This window comes from Melanostigma gelatinosum (assembly GCF_949748355.1).
Source record: "Melanostigma gelatinosum genome assembly, chromosome: 24".
Classification (NCBI taxonomy): Eukaryota; Metazoa; Chordata; class Actinopteri; order Perciformes; family Zoarcidae; genus Melanostigma; species Melanostigma gelatinosum.
Genome location: NC_136657.1, coordinates 8,167,340 through 8,190,919, shown reverse-complemented (window position 1 = coordinate 8,190,919; position 23,580 = coordinate 8,167,340). Strand labels below are relative to the sequence as shown.

General features: G+C 48.8%; 1 protein-coding gene across 5 annotated transcripts; it reads left to right on the top strand.

Moving 5' to 3' along the window:
* Window positions 1-1,004: 1,004 nt before the first annotated feature.
* On the top strand, window positions 1,005-20,544 carry LOC306796983 (sodium channel protein type 2 subunit alpha-like; the record flags this gene model as incomplete). Of its 5 annotated transcripts, none has more annotated exons than XM_079296102.1 (26): window positions 1,005-1,271; window positions 1,837-1,956; window positions 2,224-2,312; window positions 2,644-2,772; window positions 3,720-3,811; window positions 4,899-5,207; window positions 5,827-5,890; window positions 6,384-6,525; window positions 6,675-6,881; window positions 7,749-8,027; window positions 8,420-8,710; window positions 8,860-8,992; window positions 9,109-9,347; window positions 9,450-9,623; window positions 9,752-10,108; window positions 10,246-10,767; window positions 14,218-14,359; window positions 14,815-14,969; window positions 15,133-15,306; window positions 15,966-16,088; window positions 16,941-17,216; window positions 17,397-17,450; window positions 17,618-17,755; window positions 18,702-18,806; window positions 18,891-19,161; window positions 19,254-20,544. In XM_079296102.1, the coding sequence occupies 26 exons, from the start codon at window positions 1,005-1,007 to the stop codon at window positions 20,420-20,422; spliced, it is 6,021 nt and encodes a 2,006-aa protein (XP_079152228.1). In that variant the 3' UTR covers window positions 20,423-20,544. The 5 variants fall into 5 exon arrangements, with proteins under 5 accessions (XP_079152228.1, XP_079152227.1, XP_079152225.1 ...); XM_079296101.1 differs by having other exon boundaries at window positions 8,420-8,740; XM_079296099.1 differs by having other exon boundaries at window positions 8,420-8,761.
* Between the last annotated feature and the right edge of the window lie 3,036 nt (window positions 20,545-23,580).

Below are 23,580 nucleotides of genomic sequence, written 5' to 3'. Positions count from 1 at the left end.
GATGTGTTTCCTGAGATGCCCCAATGGGAGAAGCTGCAATTAATTCACAGTTCACGCCTGATGAATTCTTAGAAACACACAAGATTTGCCGGCTACGATGGCTTTCTAATGAGCCTCCACTCCGGTTTGAATGGATTCTATGATTGGCTGAGTTTATGAGCCATGTCACACATTTATTGTCTTTTCTCATCAGGGAATTGTTCAAATCAGATGTTCTATCTTGTGTGTTATGGCTGAAAAATACATGGTTGTTTTGAGGAGGAAAAGGCTTGTGATCGTGTTTACAGTTTGTTTGCTTTTTAAAAATGGAAAGAAAAACAGGTTGCAGGGCGCTCTCTGTTCCTCCATTTCCCTTTGGTGAAGGGAATACTCTCGGAGACGTCACTTTAGGGACTCTGCCAGAGAGGCAGGCTCCAGGTTTCTGGGCCAGGACAGCGGCCCCGCGAGGAACAAGACCCGCCTTGGAGGCTGATAACGGCTCACGTCTCCAGAGATCTTTTGGGGGAAAGATCTTGTTTGTGTGCCTTCCCACTAGTCCCCTCTGGACCGTGATGGGCCTCTGGGCATGAAGGGTGATAGATGGTTTACAGGGGGAAATCAATAAATCCTGTAAACTACATTTGTTTCTATTGTGAAAACAGTTCATTGTTTTCTAATTTGATGGCATCAATTAAATAATTCCGCCATTAAAGGACAGACAGACTCCCATGAAACCACTTTCTCTATGAAGTGAAGTGCGGCAATAAGTCGGTTTAGATAAACAAATTGGGCACAGTACCAACATGTACGTTCCCTTGAGAGTCTTTTGCCTTTGCTTTTTTTCTCCTGCTGTCCATATCTGTGTCCCTGTGAATCAGCCCAGCTAGAGCCCTTTTTCAGGCAGGAATATGTTGCATTACCGGCTACATCCAGCCCCAGTTTGTTACATCCTCGTCTCCTCTCTCGCTGCAGCCCCCTGCCCCAGCCGAGCCCCTCGCTGCCCTCTGAAGGAGCAGGATGACAAGATGGCACAGCTGCTTGTACCGCCCGGACCTGACAGCTTCTGCCCCTTCGGCCCCGAGTCGCTGGCCGCCATCGAGAGGCGCATCGCCGAGGAGGAGGCCCGGAGACCGCGGGCGGAGCGCCGCGTCGACAGCGACGACGAAAATGGGCCGCGGCCCAACAGCGACCTGGAGGCGGGGAAGTCCCTCCCCTTCATCTACGGGGACACCCCTCCCAGCCTGGTGTCCACCCCTCTGGAGGACCTGGACACCTTCTACAGCAATCAGAAGGTCTGTCACTGACTCACTAAAGTAATCATTTCAAGTCCATCTCGCGGATGAGTAACTTTAACATGTTTTTGACTGTTCTGGCTTTGAAGCGTCACCATTATGGCCACTGATTGAGCTTTCAATCAGAGTGTGACTCAAGCAGTGAATGTGGAACATTACAGGTCTGTACTTTTTAGCCCGTAAATCGCCCGATGCTCTTAACAAACTATTTTAAGGAAACTAGGGCAGATGTAGCAATTTTCCCCAGCCTAATTATTCAAGCGAATTGGCAACGTATTTTAACTATTTCAGCAGGCGAGAGTCAAAACACCGGTCCAGCAGTAACGTGCTCAGAGCGGCGGTTCAGAGGCGCTAAACGCGAACCCGAGCTGCTGCGTCAGTGCCAACATGGACTCATCCATCTCCATTATAATAACAGCCAGCGTAGTCCTCTGTGCTCTTATGACTCATCACACATGGCACACGCACTCGGAACTCATGCAGGTTGACGGGAGCTGCTTCTCTCATATGGTGGGCTTTGTGTGATGCAGATTTTAACACGTCTTTTGTTCTGCCTCTCTTTCAGACCTTCATAGTATTGAATCGCGGGAAGACAATCTTCCGTTTCAACGCCACTCCTGCCGTGTACATCCTAAGCCCCTTCAACCCTCTAAGGAGGGTCGCCATTAGAGTTTTAGTCCACTCATATCCTTTCAGAGTATACGGACACAGCTCGATTTGGATTTAAGGGCTGGTCTGACAAAGCGGGGGTTTTAGTGATGAAGAGCATTAAATGTCGTGATTGGTTTAGGTTCTCTATGCAGACACACATCAGGCTTTTTTTACAAGACGTTTTAGATCACGGACGTGTTCTGTAATTATTCTTACTGTAGCCGTAAGTGTTAGCGCTGACTTTAATTCACAGCATGCAGAAGGTTAGTGCTCCATTGTGCTCCTTGACTTTGTCTCCACGATGTTCAGCATATTGATCATGTTCACCATCCTGACCAACTGTGCTTTCATGACCCTCAGTAACCCCCCGGAGTGGGCCAAGAACGTAGAGTAAGTGTGCATTTTCTCTTATTATGCTGTGGTTTTACGATGAAATATGCATTTATTTCCCCTTTCAGTCTGATTCAGAAACAGCTGGAGGGATCCTTAACATATCCTTGATATAATATTCAGACTATGGCGTGAAATTGAGTTCGTAGCGCGTTCCAGCTGCATAGTATGAGGAGACGTGAGCTTAAACATAAGAATAATAATGTGATGACCAAGAAATAATGTGATGACCAAGAAAATGACCAAGAAAATGACCAAGAAAATGGTTGACTCATGAGATTAGAATCCAGTACACGGAGACGTTAACCTGCGTGGTCATTCCTCTCACCAGGTACACATTCACAGGGATTTACACCTTCGAGTCCCTGATAAAGATCCTGGCCAGGGGCTTCTGCGTGGGCAAGTTCACGTTCCTGCGGGACCCGTGGAACTGGCTGGATTTCAGCGTTATCCTCATGGCGTAAGTATCGTGACAAGCGTCGTTAGCGTCAGCTTAACGTGATCCGGCGCAGATTCAGTCTCGCGGAACGAAGAGGGGCCTGCTGATCTGCAGCTCAGTTAGGAAATCACGGAGAGAGATCTCTACTGAACTGTGTCGTGATGGATGTGAGTCCGTATTTGTCCCTCGCCTCGATGACGACATCTGCTTGTCTTGAAACTGCTAAATAAAGCCTTCAGCATTAGGCTGCTCTCTGATTGTATTGTATGATTTTATGCTTCGGTCAAGGTTTTGGGCTATACAGAGGCGTTTATATCATTCATAGCCTGATTTAAACAACATTGTATTATTTCAAAAAACATGTTGCAAATTGCTTTTTTTATGCCTCTTGACAATATTTAGTCATTTATGGAGTGATAAAAAGAGATGTCTTGAATTCCCTCTGTAACAATCTCTGACTACAAACTGAAACAAGAGTTTTGAAGCTGGCTTTATCCAACGCTTCCATATCTGTCCTGGCAATGTCTACAAAACTAGCCCCATATTTAATGAGGCACCATTTGAAACGTCTCAGAGAGCTTCAGGAAGTTGACCTCCTGTGTGTCGCTGTGTTGTAACTGTGCATTTGATCCTGCAGGTATGTAACAGAGTTTGTACACCTAGGCAATGTTTCAGCTCTGCGCACGTTCAGAGTATTGCGAGCTTTGAAAACTATCTCAGTGATACCAGGTAAGGCTGCCCCGCATGCCTCCAGCACTGCTGCCTTTTGTCTTCTGTGCGTGACCGTTTGCCGTCCCCCCCCCCCTTACCCCTCCTCCCTCCCCACGACCCACCTTTTGTCTTTGTCACGCCATGTGTGTGTGTGTGTGTGTGGTGCCTGGTTTGTGTGTGTGCGCGTGTCCCACACCTTTTCCCGAATTGCCCCCCCCCCTCTCCCTGACTCCCCCCCTCCCCCCCTTCCCTTCCAGATATGTCACAGAGTTTGTGGACCTGGGCAATGTCTCAGCGCTGCGAACCTTCAGGGTTCTGCGAGCCTTGAAAACTATATCAGTCATCCCAGGTGAGAGCCATCACGGCCCTGTAGGGTTAATGAAATGCTAACGGCTAACTGGCGTTTCGCTAACATCCAAGCACTCACCTCACCCCCCCCCCCCCTCAGCTCATCTCACTGTAGCTAAGCCTGACGACGCCCGTCGCCGTCCCTCATGCTGCCTTCGTCCCAAGGCCAGTAAAAGCTGGAATCCGGATCCAATCTGCAAAGATTGACAGGATTCTGAGCTTTTAGATACTTCCTTTAAGGCGGAATTCCTTTTGGTTGAAATCTATTCTTGCCTTGGGAGACTTACGAGTAGATTTTGTGCACTATTTGCTTGGTTTCTTTTTCCTATTTTTGCATGAGACATTGCAAAAGCCGATCTTCTGGTGGCAAGCACTCCCGTGCGCGCAGGGTTCCTCCTTACCTCGTTTCTTCCCCGTGCATGTCCTGTTCAGTGTTGTGTGTTCTTGGGGAAATTGTGACATGATGAATGGTGGTTTGGGTATTCTAAACACGAACACTATTCACATCACAAACTAACAAGAAGGGGTCATATGTAAACCTCGTCATTGGCCCTCGGTATGATGTCGACCCTCTCACTCCACAACATACGCTACATATTCTAGCTTCAAACATTTTTGGGCTCTGTTTATGTGGCGGTGCAAAGCGGTGCTAGCACATGTTGCTGTTTGTTTTATGAGGAGCTTTTGAGGTTCCAAAGCAGCAATGTGACTAGTTGAGAGGCTTATGACTCATCACTTCACTCAACCCTCTTGTACACACTCTCAGGGGCATTTTAACCAGATAGCACAAATGTATATCATACTACAACACATTGTTTATTAAGGATCACTCTCACATCGAGCTGCAGAGGGAATGAGAAACGTAACTTTCTCTCGTGGTTGATCCTCGATCAGCAGTGATCCGTGTCAGCCTGGTTCCTGTATGACAGCAAGCACTTCATACAGGAACCGCCACTGCAGATCCCTCTGGCTGCTTGCTGCTGTGAGCTCCTATTAGCAGCTCCTTCTCTACACAAGCCTGTGGTTGTAATTATCACTCTGCCATGTCCCCCTCTCCTCCCGCCCCCCCGCCCTCTCTCCCCGTCCAGGCTTGAAGACCATCGTCGGCGCGCTGATCCAGTCGGTGAAGAAGCTGTCGGACGTCATGATCCTCACCGTCTTCTGCCTCAGCGTCTTCGCCCTCATCGGCCTGCAGCTCTTCATGGGCAACCTGAGGCAGAAGTGCGTGCGCATGCCGTTCGCCGTCAACGCCACCAACAGCAGCGGCAACGGCACCGCCGACGACGCCGGTGCCGACGCCGCGCTCTTCAACGGCAGCCTGCTGGACCTCAGCGGCGCCTTCGCGCAGAACGTCACGGAGAGCCCCTTCAACTGGACGGAGTACATCAACGACGACAGTAAGCCGAGTGAGGCGGGGTTAACCCGGGTCAACTTAGTGTCCGCCCCCCAGACGGCCAGAGTCAGATACGGGCTGCTTCCTGTGCAGACGGGTCCGGGTGGGGGAGGTCAGGCACCGTGATGAGGAGTGACAGCAATGGCTGGTGGGAGAATGCAGCAATAAAAAAAACAAAAAACTCGACTTTCACCCCCTCGCTACCTTCCGTCATTCTCCCATAACCCATCTGTGTGGCACGAGCGGCCTAAAGCGCCGGAGGAGGGTGAGTCACTGACTGCCAGCTGGAGATATAGAGGAGACCGACCAGCTGAATCCAAGAGCGAGAGACGACGGAGATTATTATCGTCGCGTGGACGTTTATTGCGTCAGTGATGTTTGCCTCTAAAACAGGCTGATGTGATTTAGAGACAGTTGAGGAACGACACACAGAAAACCAACATGACGAATATGTTTGGGTGTTAGAACCACCTTCGTCTCCCGGCCGGTGTACATCATCACACCACCCACAGGCTGCACAGTGTCTTTCTGTGTCTGTTTCCTCACGTCCTCTGCTTCACCCCCGTGTCCTGGCTCTGACTGACCCGTCCCTCTGTCCCCCCCCCCCCCCCTCTCTCCTCTAGGAAATTACTATGTCCTCCCGGGCCGTCGGGACGCTCTGCTCTGTGGGAACGGCAGCGGCGCTGGGTAAGACCTCCGCCTGTTTAATTCATACGGCCCATTAGACGCAGCGCAGACGAGCGGGAATCCACACTGCTGGTTAATAACTGTGGGTGCATTTCATTCCATGTGTTTTGGCAAATGTTGAAAGTCCATCCTCTGCGCTTATGTTGCTGAGAGAAGCTTTCTTTCAAACCCCTGATTAAGGAAGGTTCGCGTCCTAAATGCTCCTTTAAGAAGCAGGACGTCCCAGGATTTCATTTGATCAATTATTCACTATTTGTCTCGTCGGTCTGATTCAACAGGAAGTTTCATAAGAGATGTCTGAGTGTGTTACACAATGTTAAATGTTCTTATATGGCATTGTGTCAAGAGGAACCAGCAGTGTTTTCTATGAACATTTAAGAAACGATCTGATCTGTTCCACACAAACATAAATGCAAAGAACACATGAAGAGGAAGTGAATATGAGTCTTCTGATTGTTAAAATACTCCTCAATGCAACGTGCTGTCCTGACAGGCTCTGTCCAGAGGGCTTCTCGTGTATCAAAGCCGGCCGCAATCCAGACTACGACTACACCAGCTTCGACTCGTTCAGCTGGGCGTTCCTCTCCCTGTTCCGACTCATGACCCAGGACTTCTGGGAGAACCTCTACCAGCAGGTCAGAGGAAGTCGTTTCTCATCATGATAGAGACCAGAATTCGTTGTTTGGTTTATTCAGTGTGAGAAAACAATCTCGACAACGGGACGACTGAAAGAAACGGAACACCGTACGGTCCGTTGTTTTTAAAATAAATCTCTGTCCGTCAGACTTTGCGCGCGGCAGGGAAGCCCTACATGATCTTCTTCGTGCTGGTGATCTTCCTGGGCTCCTTCTACCTGGTCAACCTGATCCTGGCCGTGGTGGCCATGGCTTACGACGAGCAGAACCAGGCGACAATCGAGGAGGCTCAGCAGAAGGAGGAGGAGTTCCAGGCCATGCTGGAGCAGCTGAAGAGACAGCAGGAGGAGGCGCAGGTAGGACATTCGTTCTTAGTCTGTGAGGAACCCTAAAAAGGTCCGGGACCACTGGTGCTTCCCCACCTCCTACAAAGGCCTGTCAGCCAGCTTTAAAAGCATCTTATCGGGCTTGTGCACATTCACATGTTGTTGGTTGTGCTGTAGTCGCCGTGAGTCCTCGTGCTGCAGGGATGAGTCCTAGAATCAGGCATTCAGTCAGCATTAGTGCACTTCCGGTTCCCTCGTCGCAAAGTCAATGTTTACTTTCATTATAAAAGGGATGTTCTTCACAAAGGCATTTCATTCATATCGCTTTCACCTTTTTTATTTCCATCTTGCTGAACTTGTGTTTTGCCACAGAGAGCTTTTCTTCTGCAGTAATTCGGCTTTTGTCGAGGGAACAGTTCTGATGCTAATTCAGGGTTGGCCTTCAAAAGCACCAGATTTAACCTGCTAACGTCCCCAAACATAGCCCCCCAACAGCATTTTATGAAGACAACACAACACATGAGAGCAGTGCACACGGTAGTCAATCATATGAGGAAAGATGCACAATCTGTGCCTCATGTTGTTTCCCTCAGCAGCGATTTCAACAATGCTGCTTGGCTGCTAAGAGAAGAATTTCCTACTTGTTTTATAACACTTAAAGGCTGGAACCTGACCCAGCATCCACACAGTGGTTCTCTTCCTCTGTGGTTATTATAAATACAGGAACTCTGTTTTGGTTTTGCATTAAAAACATTCAAGCGTCCATTTTTAGAAGGTGTCTGAGGCTTATTGGGCTCCACATGCTGCTGCTGCGCGCGAGAGCCTTTGAGACAGGCCTTTGAGACAGGCCGGGGCCGGCGCCATGACAACTGTGCTTGCGCTCTGATTGGCTGGCAGGTTGCCGTGGCAGCAGCCACGGAGAGCGGGGAGTACAGCGGGAGAGGGGGCCCCACCTCCGAGTCGTCCTCGGGGACGTCGAAGCTCAGCTCCAAAAGTGCCAAGGAGCGACGCAACAGGCGGAAGAAGAGGAGGCAGAGGGAGGAGGAGGAGGAGAGGGGGGGCCGCGACAAGTTCCACAAGTCTGAGTCTGATGACAGCATCAAGAGGACCAGCTTCCGCTTCTCCATCGATGCCAACAGGCTCTCTTATGAGAAGAGATGCTCCTCGCCCAACCAGGTAAATACTGACCAATAAGAGTGCTTCCTGGTCAATGACACACGGCACCTGATATCAATGAAAAGGTTAAAGGTTGGGCTGCACCAAGAGGATCGATTTGATCTAAGATCAGTTCTAAGCAGAGCAAGGTTTAAAATACGTAAATCCAGGTTTAGAATTCAGCAGTGCTCTGTATTCTCTAACAAAACATCATATTGTTTGCTAGTCAGTTAGCCTAATGTTACCCAGGATGAAGCCCTAATTTCTCCTCCTTTGAGAAAAACTTTTTGGCCAAAGTGTTGCCGTTACGCTGAGCCAGGCTAGCTGTTTCCCCTTGCTTCCAGTCTTCATGCTAAGCTAAGATGGTTGCGGCATCGTAACATCGGAGTGATATCGATAATTTTCTCCATCAGTCTCTGCTCAGCATCCGCGGATCCCTCTTCTCACCCCGGAGGAACAGCCGCGCCAGCCTGTTCAGCTTCCGCGGCCGGGCGCGCGACATGGGCTCCGAGAACGACTTCGCCGACGACGAGCACAGCACCTTCGAGGAGAGCGATAGCCGCCGGGGCTCCCTGTTCCTGCCGCGCCGCCTCGAGCGCCGCTGCAGCGCCGTCAGCCAGATCAGCCTCGGGGCGCCGCGGATCGTGCTGCCCGCCAACGGCAAGATGCACTGCGCCGTGGACTGCAATGGCGTGGTGTCTCTGGTCGGTGGGACTTCTGTAACACCCTCCCCTGTAGGTCTCCTGCTGCCTGAGGTGACGCAACTGATTGATTAATGCTTTATTTTCCCGTTGATCTTCCTTTCTGCTAAATATTGCCAGAACATCTTGGCACAAATATGTGTTTTTTTCAGGGTACAACTACAGATACTGAGTTCAAGAAGCGGCGGCCAGGCTTTCGCAAGCCATCCATGGATTATTTAGATGAACCGGTGGGGCGGCAGAGAGCCATGAGCGTGGCCAGTATCCTGACCAACACCATGGAAGGTCAGGATCTTTCTCGTCTTGTTTTCATGCCATGACCTCCGAGTTCTGCAGCAAAGGGGACGGCATAAATGTATTTTGTCATTGTAATTTAACATGCTCGTCTCTCGTTTTTCCAGAGCTGGAAGAGTCGAGACAGAAATGCCCCCCTTGCTGGTACAGGTTCGCCAACACCTCCCTGATCTGGGACTGCTGCCCCGCGTGGCTGAAAATCAAGGACATCGTCAGCACGGTGGTCATGGACCCGTTTGTGGATCTGGCCATCACAATATGCATCGTTCTCAACACCCTGTTCATGGCCATGGAGCACTACCCCATGACTAAAGAATTCAACAGCGTACTCTCAGTTGGAAACCTGGCAAGTAGCGCGTAGTAGCAAGTAGCGCTTACAAACTCTGGTGGACAAGAGCAGAAAAAAACAAACACGTGGAATTTGAATTTCTCCCTCTTTTGTCTTCAGGTGTTCACCGGCATCTTCACAGCCGAGATGTGCTTCAAGATCATCGCCCTGGATCCCTACTACTACTTCCAGGAGGGCTGGAACATCTTCGACGGCATCATCGTCAGCCTGAGCCTGATGGAGCTCGGCTTGGCCAACGTGGAGGGCCTGTCTGTGCTCCGGTCCTTCAGATTGGTAAGCGTGATGCGTCTCGTCACACAAGCTGCGGCAACGTGATTCATCCGTTTCTTCATCTGTTGAATGGAAATCATCTCGAAAGTCATCACACGGTGGCTTTTAATTTCAATTTTTCATTTTCATAGCTGAGGGTCTTCAAGCTGGCCAAGTCATGGCCCACTCTGAACATGCTGATCAAGATCATCGGGAACTCGGTGGGGGCTTTGGGGAACTTGACCCTGGTGCTGGCCATCATCGTCTTCATCTTCGCCGTGGTCGGCATGCAGCTGTTTGGAAAGAGCTACAAGGAGTGCGTGTGCAAGATTTCCGACGATTGCAAGCTGCCGCGCTGGCACATGCACGACTTCTTCCACTCCTTCCTCATCGTGTTCCGGGTGCTGTGCGGCGAGTGGATCGAGACCATGTGGGACTGCATGGAGGTGGCTGGGCAGTCCATGTGCCTCATAGTCTTCATGATGGTCATGGTCATTGGAAACCTGGTGGTATGGGGTTTTCCCTCTATCTCCTTTCTGTAATCTAACATAATGAGTTCATGGCAATGGTTTGCTTTAAATTAAAGTCGCTCTGTTTGCAAGTAATAAGGTCAAGTGTAATTCACTTTGCATCCACTTCTCCCCAGGTCTTGAACCTGTTCCTGGCTCTCCTCCTGAGCTCATTCAGCGCTGACAACCTGGCAGCGACCGACGACGACAGCGAGATGAACAACCTGCAGATCGCCGTGGGCCGGATCCAGCGGGGCGTCGCGTTCCTCAAATCCACAGTCCGGCAGTTCCTCCAGAGCCTCTGCGGCGGCGGCAACAAGAAGGGCTCCGGTCTGGCAGAGGAGAGCAAACCGCTGGACGAACTGCACAGCAACGGCAAGGGCAACTGCATCTCCAACCACACGTCGGTGGAGATCACCAAAGACCCCGGTGTGGTGTACATGACGGAGGGCAACGGACGGCCAGGAGGGGGGCTGGTGGTCGGGGTTGGCGGGGACACCGCGGGGAAGTACCCGTTGGATGAGTGCGACTACATGTCATTTATTCACAACCCCAGCCTGACGGTCACGGTGCCCATCGCGGTGGGCGAGTCGGACTTCGAGAACCTGAACACGGAAGATTTCAGCAGCGACTCGTCGGACGTGGAGGGCAGCAAAGAGGTAAGATGGACGACTCTGAAGAGACGTCTCTGTCAGCCTGTAGGAAATCTCTTGAGTCACAGCGTTTGTGTCTGATTAGCTCCCGTTATATGCGCAATAGCGAACACCCGATGCGAGCCAGTCGATGTACACATTTGCATAGAGATGACCTTTTTAGAACAGTTTCCAACAGTCGAGCAGTTTGAAAATAACATACCTGCTGACTCATTTGTACATGCATCTTCTGAGTCTTCACTCTGCCTGGCAGCAGAAGAAAGAGCCGTGACGAATCATGACTCAGACTTGCCTTTGACCTATGTAGCAGGTTCATGAGTCTATTTGTGTACAATGTTACACGGTTGAGGGACTACTTTGTTACTCGCTCCACGCTTCAGGCAAAGGCACGAGATGAAATTAATGATGCAGCAAACCACGATGTAAACAAAGCTAAATACGCTTTTGGCACAGACGTGTTGTTTTGTAATTCATCGGCTCTTCTAACGAAGCCAATGGCAGGGTTGCTGTTAAGTGTTGCCAGGCTGACAGTGAGCATTGGGACTGTGCTCCCTGGCGATGTCAACCTGCCACTGTGGGTGTGGTGCCGACTCCCGGAGTTTCAGAACCACCCAGGGGACTATTTGTAGCCACGGCACCACATGTTCCACACACGGACGAGGGCTGTCCTCCACCAAAAACAATCTTAGGCCACTTCATAAAGAATCTCACAGAAGTTGGAATCTGTGCATCCCTAATAGTAAATAATGATTTATGCATTTCAAGTTACACAATGACCATTTGGTGTGTGTTTGAGTATAAAAACAGTTTTGCGTCTCTTAAGGAAGATGCTTGCAGGGAGACTGTTCCCAGTGGGAGCAGACTTTGAGGTTGTATGCTGGCTTTCTGGTGTCTTTGACTTACTTTGTTTAACCCCCGTTTGTTATTGCAGCCGTGTCACAGACGCTCTCAAGGTTTTCATTGAGAGGAGAATTGTAAGACCACTTTATTGTACCACAGCACTAACCATGAGGACTGCCTATGCCATTTACAGACAAACATCTTTTTACTCATACCTTCAATGGATTGCCCATTTTCGTTCTTTGCCTGGTCTGCCCTCCGCCCCCCTCCCCTACCCCACCCTCTTTGTTTCATACCCCCTCCTACCCCATACAGCAACACACGCAATGCTGTAGTCTTTGTCCCACAACCCCCCCCCCCCCCCCCTTCATAATTTAACTCCAAGCATCAGGCTGCAGTTACAAACCATTAGGAATGAGCAACACCACCTTTTTCCCATCGATAGATCAACTCATCTAACATGATCTTTGCTTTTGATTTCATTGCTTGGTTTTGGGACTTGATTGGCGTCCAACACTCCGAGCTTGAGAATGAAGGAAGAAGAGAATGAGGAGGGGAAAAAGAGAGCGAGAGAGAGATGGAAGGAATTTTGCCGTAGTTTGACAAAATTCATTTGTCTGGTTCATAGCCGACGCATACACACATGGAATACTTGTACGTACTTGTTCAAATAACAGTGGAATGATGAAAGATCCTTCACAGAATTCAACGCTGATTTTTGCAGGGTGGCAAAACCGATAACACATGGCAGTGTGAACTGAATCAGACTTGAGATGACTAAATTAAGGTGACTTCTTGTCTTTTCCGCCTCAAATATGAGATTGAAGAAACACCATCCCAAATCACTTTTAACCCAAACCAGGAGCCGGGTTTTTTCCATTCAGTTGTCAAGCGAATTTTAAGCAAACTTTTAAAATATTGCAAAAATTTTAATATTAATCCGCCAGTAAACTGATTAGAGGAAGACAAAGTTGCCTCGGCCATCTGATCATAACTATCCCATCTATGAGATGGAATTTCTTTTAATTGTTCTTTCATGTCTGGAGACAAAGACGATTTAAATATGTATCTGAGAAGAGGCCGACATAGGAAAGCTACATCTTTTGTCGCATTTGAGGAAGTTCTATCTGAATTTTTCCGTTTTCATACAGCTTTTCTGGTGCAACGCTTCAAAATCTGTGACTGGAAACACGGCTAGAGATGGTACATGTGAACAGTTCTGGTGGATTACGGTAGTGTGTGCTTTCCATGCTTGTGTTATCCACTTTCGTTCCACTGCAACTATCTCGTCACCCAACTTGTACAAAGACGGTAAAAGTTTGCCAACAAAATCTGCCAAATAAAAAGCATGTTAGGGTGAGAGTAAAAGCCTCATGCAATCCACGCCCAGAAGAGCTAAAATGGGTGTCTTGCTGAAGGAGAGAAAGAGAAACCGGAGGGGGACACAGCCCCCCCAGAAAGCGATGCACTTGCGAGCAGCATGCTTCCATCATTCCCATGCCGTATTAGCTGGGTCCCACGGCAATCAGAGCTGCTGCACTGTCTAGGATGACATGTTCTTGAGCTTCACACGCCAGACAGATCCGACATGAGGCCACATAACACCATGTTTGCCCAAAGAAAAACAGACAGGAAGCCTCACAACACCAAGAAAGTCTCAGCGTATATGCAGATGATGCTGTAATGTACATATACACAAATATCACTGCATTTTAGGGTTTCAGAGGAGCGTTGCCAGGGTTCAAAATTGAGAGTTGGCAAGGAAGTTGACAACAGCAGCAACACTTGTCCTTCCATGCGTTGCATATTGCTGAGAAGGACAAATATCGTTGACTAGCAGACTCAGTCCTGTATGTTTTCTGGGTGCTAATTCAACAAAACCAATACGCCAGACCACATGCTGTCTGATAAACAGTGCACAGTACTGGTTTTTGCTGGTAAGCTAATGTGGTTATCCGTCTACTTCAACACAAACGGATGAAGCTTGTACACTGCTTTCAAGGAATGGAAATAACGTGTTTTCATGTCACTCGGGAAAATGTTCGGCAGTCCTTCTGTGGGGGGGTTCTGGCTTCGAGGGCGGGGAATTGTGATTTTGCGGAAGCAATTTTGGAAATGGGATAAATTGTAGACAGATTGATTTGGAGTCATTTTTCAGTGGACATGAAAATACTTCAGCACACGTTCTGCTTGGTACTATTTCAGGCTTGGATTGATCATGCACTGGAATACTGCATGCACTCCTCCTCGAACTGAGGTCTCATCAAACGTACCCACAGTGCATTTCCGTGATGCCAACCTCCACATGCCGTGTGTTGCCACATAATCCGATTTGAGCCATCAGGCAAAACTAATATCAAAGCCTGTAGGTACATTTGATCGATGCTGCATGTGATGATGATGACAAAACAATGACTTTTAAGAGCCCAACTCTGTGAGCTATTACGGTGCCTAGTCTCCACACTGAGGTGTGTGTGTGTAGTTGTGGCACTGGAGTACATGTGACTGGAGAATCACAATGATAACCAGCTCAGAAGGTTGGCTCCTAAGACCACTGAACCTCTGCGGCGCTGCGATGTAACTTTGTACCCTCGCCTTCTTCCTCGCCCCGCGCAGAAGCTCGATATAGAGCCCTTCCCCCGTCTGATGAGCTCGTCGGAGGGGAGCACGGTGGATATCCGCCCCCCGGGAGACGGGGTGGATTCGGTGGAGATGGAGCCGGAGGAGTCGCTGGAACCAGAGGCCTGCTTCACGGAGGGTGAGAGGGATGCGAGGGTGATGGGCAGGGAGGACGATGGGTAGTGGGGAAAGTGGGACAGGGAGAGGTGGGAGTGGGAAACGCTTCCACGCCATACTCGCAGCTGAGTGACGGCGAATACAAATGCTCAGCAGGACGGAAAGACCAGTTGTCTGCGGGATTGTCTCTGTTTGTAATGTAACCTGACATTTAGTCTGACACACCTCCAGTGCCGTTCTGAATGTGAAAGTCCCTCCTCAGTCATGAGTCGGGAATACAGAATGGAATGTGATGATTCTCCTGCAGTGGCGTAATGGCACCCAAATGGCAGATTCCATTGCATTAATTTTGCCAAATTTTAGGACATTTTGTTAGTTTTGCACTGGATTTGAATGAGAAAAGATGTTTTTGGGTTTAATCATCAGTCAACATGGACGCCATATTCATTCTCCCCACCTTTCCCTCCACGCCTGCAGGCTGCGTGAGCAGGTTCCAGTGCTGCCAGATCAATGAGGACGAGGAGCATTTCAAGAGCTGGTGGACACTCAGGAAAACCTGCTTCATCATAGTAGAGCACAACTGGTTTGAATCCTTCATCATATTCATGATCCTGCTGAGCAGTGGAGCACTGGTAAGTGTGTGTTTACCGTCCTTTCTTACCTAAAATCAAGAATTTTTGATTAAAAACATGTAGTAGTAGTAGTTGGGTATGACACGTCACTGCAAGAATCTAAGGCCTGGTCACAGCGAGCTCACCCCGCCAGCAGTCTTACTATCTGTTCCTTTGTGTACAGGCGTTCGAGGACGTTTACATCGAGCAGCGGAGGACCATCAAAACCGTGCTGGAGTACGCGGACAAGGTCTTCACTTACATCTTCATCCTGGAGATGCTGTTGAAGTGGGTGGCGTACGGCTTTGTCAAGTATTTCACCAACGCCTGGTGCTGGCTGGACTTCCTCATTGTAGACGTATGTATATCGAGTCCAGATGGAAATGAAGCGTCCATTCTGGCTTTCAAAGACAATTCAGACTTTGAGGAGTCGTTTGACATTTTGGGAAATAGCATATGTGCTTTCTTGGCGAGAGTTAGATGCGAAGCCTTAAAACCGCCATCTTGGTTTTTGGCCCAAAGACTCAATCAGAGTTCTTTTTTGCAACCAGCGGAGCAGCCCCCTGCTGGCCATTAGAAAGAATGCAAGCTTTACTTTTCCGACACTTGCTTTGCAGAACTAGGCTAGCTGTTTCCCCGGTTTCTAGCTTTATGCTAAGCTAAGCTAACAGTGCAGGGGTGTGGTATTTATCCTCTCGTCTTATCTGTGGCAAGAAAGCAAATAAGACTATTTCCTAAAATATACTTTCCTTTAATGCTTATCACAGATATAAATACCATAGAGTGTGCCCAAGTCCTTGTTCATCGTTGTCACAACTCTCTATCTGAAATTCAGTTTTTGGAGATGCTTCTGTAATTCATTTTTAAAGGCTTTAAATTCTTTATTACCCCTTTAATTGTGTGCATTAATGCCGAATCAACCATCTTGTTCAAACACTCAGCCCTTCACCGTGCAGAGGTGAAGGGCTGAGTGTCTCACCTTTCACCCTGCCTGTCTCCGTCATCATCGTCTCTCAGGTGTCCCTGGTCAGCCTCGTAGCCAATGCTATGGGCTACTCCGAGCTAACCGCCATCAAATCGCTGAGGACACTGCGAGCCCTGCGGCCCCTGAGGGCCCTGTCTCGGTTTGAGGGCATGAGGGTAAGGACTCCTTGGAATAACGACGACACGGAACCCACGGAATCCTGAGTGTTTGTGGGCAGGCTGAAAGCCAGCATGTTTATTTAAAGACTTTCAGGTTGTTAACGTGTTGACGCTTGACCAACGTCTTTAGGAAACGCTGTTCACATGCGTCTGCAGAGCGATCTGCGTGTGTTCTGTTTTGGGGTGCTTTTAGAACCTTTTAGAACCTTTTCGAGCCTTTGGTGTGTGTTAAGTGGTCTTAGCGTGTAAGAGGGCCTGAATGTATATCTGCATGCTTATTACAAGACTTCTCTTTTCCTTGCAATTCAACGCTGTGCTTCTTCTCTCCGCATGACTTTCTTCACATTGTGTCACTGGATTACTGTATATCGCTGTTCTCAGCCATTGTTCTCTGACGTTGCTCGTGTGGTGCCTTTGACCTGTAATTCTTTTCTTTGTTGTGTGTCTTTTTTCATTTACAGTCAAACAAAATGTTGTGACTTCATCCCCGCCTCTCTAAGGTTTTTTTCTGTTTTGCTTTTCTACCTATCAAATGTTAACTTTCTCACCTATCCACCTTCTTCTCCGTCACGTTGTTAAATTCTCTTTGTAGCTGGTGTTCAGAGCTTTATGTCTGCAGACAGTACGTATTAAATGCAGCTTTGAATAATGTAGGAGTGCTATTTTTACATCGGCCTTGTGTTCTGCAAGCCGTAGCGTTCGCTTTACAGCTCAATCAAATCAGGTGTCCGCAATTTAAGAACAGTGAAGTGATTAGATGATTGTAATGGCTACTTATCGCTAATAACAGCCCCGTTGTATTTTGGCAAGCAGCGCGTGCTGAGTTTGTCCGTGTGCTCGGACCTCCAGGTTGTGGTGAACGCGCTGCTGGGGGCCATCCCCTCCATCATGAACGTGCTGTTGGTGTGCCTCATCTTCTGGCTCATCTTCAGCATCATGGGCGTCAACCTGTTCGCGGGGAAGTACTACTACTGCGTCAACACCACCACGGACGTCAACTTCCCCATCGACTTTGTCAACAACAAGAGCGAGTGCCTGAACTTGGTCAACGACAGCGCCCGCTGGAAGAATGTCAAGATCAACTTCGACAACGTCGGGGCCGGCTACCTGGCTCTGCTGCAAGTGGTGAGTTCGGTCTCGGTGACGCGTGAAAAAGAAAAAGTCAAAGTACGCATATGTGTTTAGTATTTACGGCTCCTTATCAACACAATCAAATGATGGAACCCCGAGTGCTGTAAATGCCAGCCGAGCAGCAGAGCTCGACTGCTCACCAGCCACACCGACTCTTCTCTCGTCTGCTCTCAGGCAACATTTAAGGGCTGGATGGACATCATGTACGCAGCGGTGGACTCTCGAGATGTAAGTCGTGTACCACACGAGTTCGACTTAAAACAAACCATATTTGTATGCGAATTACGGAGATGGAGCCAGGATGCTATTAGCTTAGCACTATTTATTGTAAAGAGATAAGACGCGTGTTAATCAGTGGGCTTCAGCCGGTAACATGTTGTTCTGTCTTAATGCAGGTGGAGGACCAGCCTGGATACGAAGTGAACTTGTACATGTACCTCTACTTTGTCATCTTCATCATCTTCGGCTCCTTTTTCACCCTCAACCTGTTCATCGGCGTCATCATCGACAACTTCAACCAGCAGAAGAAGAAGATAAGTTGCATGTAGCGACAGTCTGTCAGATAAAGTAAACTCAGATCAATGAGGGCGCATGAGTCACAGAGAAACACACACACACACACACACACACAATGTGCCCTCCATTCAAGCAAGCAATAACAACTGGGATTGGCAACGCCCAAGAGGGGAAGAGGGGGGGGGGGATTGCACTGTGTTTGCATCATGCCGGCGGCTCCGACGTCACGGACCGGCTGAATGTCAGTTGGTGTGTTCAGCAGCCCATGGTGTCACACAGATGGTTGCTCAGCGCTGACACCAGTCCTCCCCTCCAGACACGCAGCACTCAGAGTGTGTGTGTGTGGGGGGGGGGGGGGGCATTGCTTTGGTTGATGGAAGAGTTTATCATGAGAAAATGTCCCTTCATGCTGAAATGCATCAGAATAACACAGGAGGTGACTCTTCTGCTGCCGTTGTTCTCTGGAGATCAGCAGGTTTCTCTTGAGGAGCTCACCTGTTTCCTCTTACCAGCTGATTGTGTGATTGGCCAACTCGACATGTTGCCTTCAGACAATCACAACAAACAGGATTTCACAAAAGAGCCCACACTGCTCCTCAGCAGAGCCTCCGCTCGGTATCTGCCTTCCTCCGCTGCTCACAAGGAGCTCTGCCCTCTCTGTGAATTAGACATGTGGCTCTGTGTAGTAATTAGGGCTGCAACTTGTGTCCCTTTTGTTCGACATTTATTTTTATTTCGTCTTTATTTAGTGCAGTGTCACATGCCCTCATTTATTCAACCTCACCCAGTTTTAGTTGGCCGTTTTAGTCCTCTCTTAGGCCGAGGGAACGACTGTTTTATTATATCTTGTTGTTAAATGAGACTAACTTTAACACCCTCTCTGGTATTTGTTCGGCATACGGCTGCTCTGTTGATCGTGTAAAACGATGTGCTTGTAACCACGTTTTGTTGTGCTCCCTTTACTTTGGAGGTCAGGACATCTTCATGACAGAAGAGCAGAAGAAATACTACAACGCCATGAAGAAGCTGGGATCCAAGAAACCACAAAAACCAATACCTCGGCCAACAGTGAGACGGGTTCTAAATAAAGCCTACAAGTGCAGGTGTGAAGCGACTCCCGTCTCCTGATCCCGTGTCCTCCTCTTCCCCCAGAATGCGTTCCAAGGCTGCGTGTTCGACTGCATCACCAAGCAGGCCTTCGACATCGTGATCATGATCCTCATCTGCCTTAACATGGTGACCATGATGGTGGAGACGGACGACCAGACGCTGGACATGGACAAAATCCTCTACAGGATCAACCTGGTCTTCATCGTGCTCTTCACCGGGGAGTGCGTGCTCAAGATGATCTCTCTGCGTCACTATTACTTCACCATCGGTTGGAATGTATTCGACTTCGTGGTGGTGATCCTGTCCATCGTAGGTAAGGAGATGCTTCAGGTGCCTCGGCCTTCCCAGTGCATTATGGGTAAAATGGTGTGCTGAATTTGATGGTTGTTTTTTTTGCTCTTGCAGGTATGTTTTTGTCCGAAATGATCGAGAAGTACTTTGTGTCCCCGACGCTGTTCCGAGTGATCCGTCTGGCCCGGATAGGCCGCATCCTCCGCCTCATCAAAGGTGCCAAGGGCATCCGGACGCTCCTCTTTGCCTTGATGATGTCGCTCCCCGCTCTGTTCAACATCGGCCTCCTCCTCTTCCTCGTCATGTTCATCTACGCCATCTTCGGCATGTCCAACTTCGCCTACGTGAAGCACGAGGCGGGGATCGACGACATGTTCAACTTCGAGACGTTCGGGAACAGCATGATCTGCCTGTTCCAGATCACCACGTCGGGCGGGTGGGACACCCTGCTGGCGCCCATTCTGAACAAGAGAGACCCCGACTGCGACAGCGGGATGGAGCACCCGGGCAACTCCTACAGGGGCAACTGCGGCAACCCGTCGGTGGCCATCTTCTTCTTCGTCAGCTACATCATCGTCTGCTTCCTCATCGTGGTCAACATGTACATCGCCGTCATCCTGGAGAACTTCAGCGTGGCCACGGAGGAGAGCGCCGAGCCGCTGAGCGAGGACGACTTCGAGATGTTCTACGAGGTGTGGGAGCGCTTCGACCCCGACGCCACGCAGTTCATGGAGTACAGCAAGCTCTCCGACTTTGCGGACGCCCTGGATCCGCCGCTGCGCATACCCATGCCCAACATGCTCCATCTCATCTCCATGGACCTGCCGATGGTGAGCGGCGAGCGCATCCACTGCCTGGACATCCTGTTCGCCTTCACCAAGCGGGTGCTGGGCGAGAGCGGCGAGATGGACGTGCTGCGCGGGCAGATGGAGGAGCGCTTCATGGCCTCCAACCCCTCTAAGGTGTCCTACGAACCCATCACCACCACGCTGCGCCGCAAGCAGGAGGACATCGCGGCCGTGATCATCCAGAGAGCCTTCCGCCGCTACATGATCCTCCTGGCCATGAAGAAGGCCTCCACCCTCTACAAGGAGCGGCTGAAGGAGGGCGTCCGCGACCCCGACAAGGACGTGATGGTCATCGGCAAGTTCTCCGAGAACTCCACCTCGGACAAAACGGACATGACGCCCTCCACGGCCTCGCCGCCGTCCTACAACAGCGTGACGAAGTCGGACAAGGACAAATACGAGAAAGAGAACAAACGGAAAGACAAAAAGAAATAGACTTTTCAAAAAATACGAACAAATGAAATAATAATGCATCAGAGACGCGAGGGCAATTTGTTTACAGCTTTCTAAAGGGGGTGGATAGAGACACACTTGTTCAGAGGTGAGGGGCGCCATGCCAGGTGGGCCTGAAATAGGAGCGTGCTTATGTCACATGTGAATACGTGGGGGTCTCCTCAGACACTGCCAGAGATGGACTGGACCACGGGGAAACCTCTCTGCACAACACGCTTGTGATTTTCTTCTTGGTTGTTGTTACTATCTGACACACTTGAGTGTACTGTTCCGTTGTCTGTAGCTAGTGCTGCTGCTACTACTAGAAATCCAGTGTCTTGAATTTAACAATCGCTGTGTCACAAAAGAACTACTTCTTTTGTGGGGGGGGGGGGGGGGGTCGCTCTCTTTTTTTTTTCTTTTTTCTTTTTTTTCTTTTTTTTGGTGACGAGGTTTCTTTTTTCTTTTTTACGAGAAAGAATGTTTTATACTTTTCTTTGTGTTGTTGTGAGGAGGCGTCCGCTGCTTTCGCTGTTGTAGAATCAGGGCAGACGGAGTCCGCCGAGCTGAGCCGCAACGGACACATTCAGTGCCACCACTGATTGTTGGAATCTGTGTTGTTTCAACGGAGAACTAGAGAAGCTGAATGTATGCAAGGGATGAAACATTTCAAGAAATTGTTTGACATTTTGGGGAATATCCTGCTGTTAAAGAATTTTTTAAAAACCTTTTTTTTTTTCTCGCCTTTTTAAATTCACGAGACATTTTAAGTACGAATTAATTCATTTTTTTACTTTTTAATTTGAGTTATTGGCTTTTTGTCATGCCTGAAAATCCCAGCGGTTTGTGAGGTGCGTTGCCAATTCGTAACTTTACGCTGTATACGTGATGACATCACTTTTGGCTCGCGCACTACTGCGACCGTAAACTCGGCTTCGGCTCGTTAAATGTCTTTTCAAAATAAACCTCTGCGTTCACAGGAAATGCACAGTTGCCGCTGACCCTTGCTGTTAGCTGACGCACGGACACGAAAGCAGAGAAGCCTCTTTTCCCTAAAATGTCCAAATCATTCCTTTAAATGTGTCGCTCATATCTACCCGTCCAATCCGTATCGCAGCGTCTCCAACGCCCCCCCCCCCCATCCTCCCAGAGCTCTTGTAAAGAAAATATAAAGACAATCTTTCTAACTGCCCTCAAGCGACAACACCACGATATATATATATATATATATATCCCATATACGGTATCACAAACGTTTGTACGAGCGAGTGGTTTTAATGTAGTGGTTTGTACATAATCTAGCTGTTTGGGCCCACAGTATGCATCACACTTACATTTGATGTAAGAGCACTTTTTACCCCCCCCCCCCTGCTATGTAACACCTCGTGTGGTCATACATGTAAGTGTGAGGGAGAATGTAAGCGTCTATCTCTTTGTTTGTGTGCAACTGGGGGTCTGCGGGTTGCTTATGCTCCACACATTATAAATAACATTTATATTGTAGATATAAGTGCATTTTTCCAGTCTTCGGATTTAATTCATTTTCCGCACTGTAACACATGACGATGTATGGTCCCCCATATCTGTAGATAGAAACCATGAAGCAATCAGTAGCCATCTCTCGTTGCGCTTGTAGTGTTTTAGTGAACTGCATGCAAGAAGTGACTACTGTCCCGCTCATATGGTCCAATCATTTCAAAAGCCAAAAGAATAAAGGACATATTTTTTGTAAGCGCCTGTCTTATTGTCTCTGGTTCCTCGTCCCGGCCTGCGCTTTGTTCTGTCCATTTTAAAGGTTCTGCTGTGAGTGATCTGGATCCTCCGTGTGGTTCAAGTACTTGTTACAGTTATGTATCAATTTGCAAAATGTCACTTTTTGCTGTTGTTACCAAAGATGTGGCAACAAAATAGAAAAATATTTTCCAAAATAAAAACCTTGTTTTGGGAAGCGTCTTGCATGCGGGATGCGTTCATTGTGAGGTGAGAGCTCATGTTATAATACATGTATGGATGCCGAAACATGCCACAAACACTTTATTTTGTATGTATAAGCAGTTCAATATGTATTTGATTTTACTATAACTAGTTCTTGGCAGAAACGGACATGAATAAAAATGTTTTGTGTGGCGGCCGAGGCTTAGTGGGTAGAGTGGGCCGTCCTCTAACCGCAAAGTTGGCGGTTCGATCCCCGGCTCCAAAGTCAAAGTGTCCTCCAGAGGGACACGAGCCCCTCAGGTTGAGCGTCAACGTTTATTCTTGACCTCGGAAATAGTACTGAATGTTTCCAAAAACTAAATCTTAACTCAAGGTCTCCTTACTAGATTTCTTTCAGATGATAGAATGGAGCTTTCACCAACATCCCCTGTCCTTCATCAGCCGACATATATCTGCCCATCGATAACCACATGACCAAAGCTGCTAACGGAGCGGCCGATCTTCGTTCGATGATGAAGGCCACACGATGCGACTGAAAGCACAGGAAGGAAAAAAAAAAGTAAGTGGCCCTTGAGTTGGATTTGTATTTTGTCAAACCGTGAACCGTCACGCTCAAGTGCAGTTGTGTGTTTTTTGAAAGCCAGCAAACATAAAGTTTTGAGTTTGATCAGAGGAAATATGTCGGCCATTGCTCGAGGAACAAACTATTTGTCCTTTAAAGGAACATTTGTAACAATATATTCGGCATGAGACATCTTTAGTGTCCGCTCAGAGCACATCCTAGTCCTGTTTCGTGTCAGCGCGGCAGACAGACACGCAGCGGGAGGAGGAGACGGCGGCGTCGGGATAGACGGGGAGGGAGAAGGAGGTGAAAAGCCGAGACCACCCCCCCCCCCACCCTGCTTCTCTCCTCCTGTTGCCTGGCAACCAAACATTACAGCTCCCTGCCTGTGATTGATCAGTCTGTCTCTGAGCTTACTTACCCACAATACATTGCCGGCTATAAAACTCCAACTGACCCCCCCCAACGCTTACCTTACCAGTTTGATTGTCTGAGGAGAGGGAGCGGTCAAGCGATGATGTTGTGATTCAAACTGAGCTCCAATGATGATTAACAGCACCGCACACTTGCTGTCGGAGGATCACTGCTGGATGTACATTTGGTCTATTGTGGTCCAGCACCTGCTGCAGTTGTGTGGTTAAGCAACGAGCCATGAAAGTCTTTC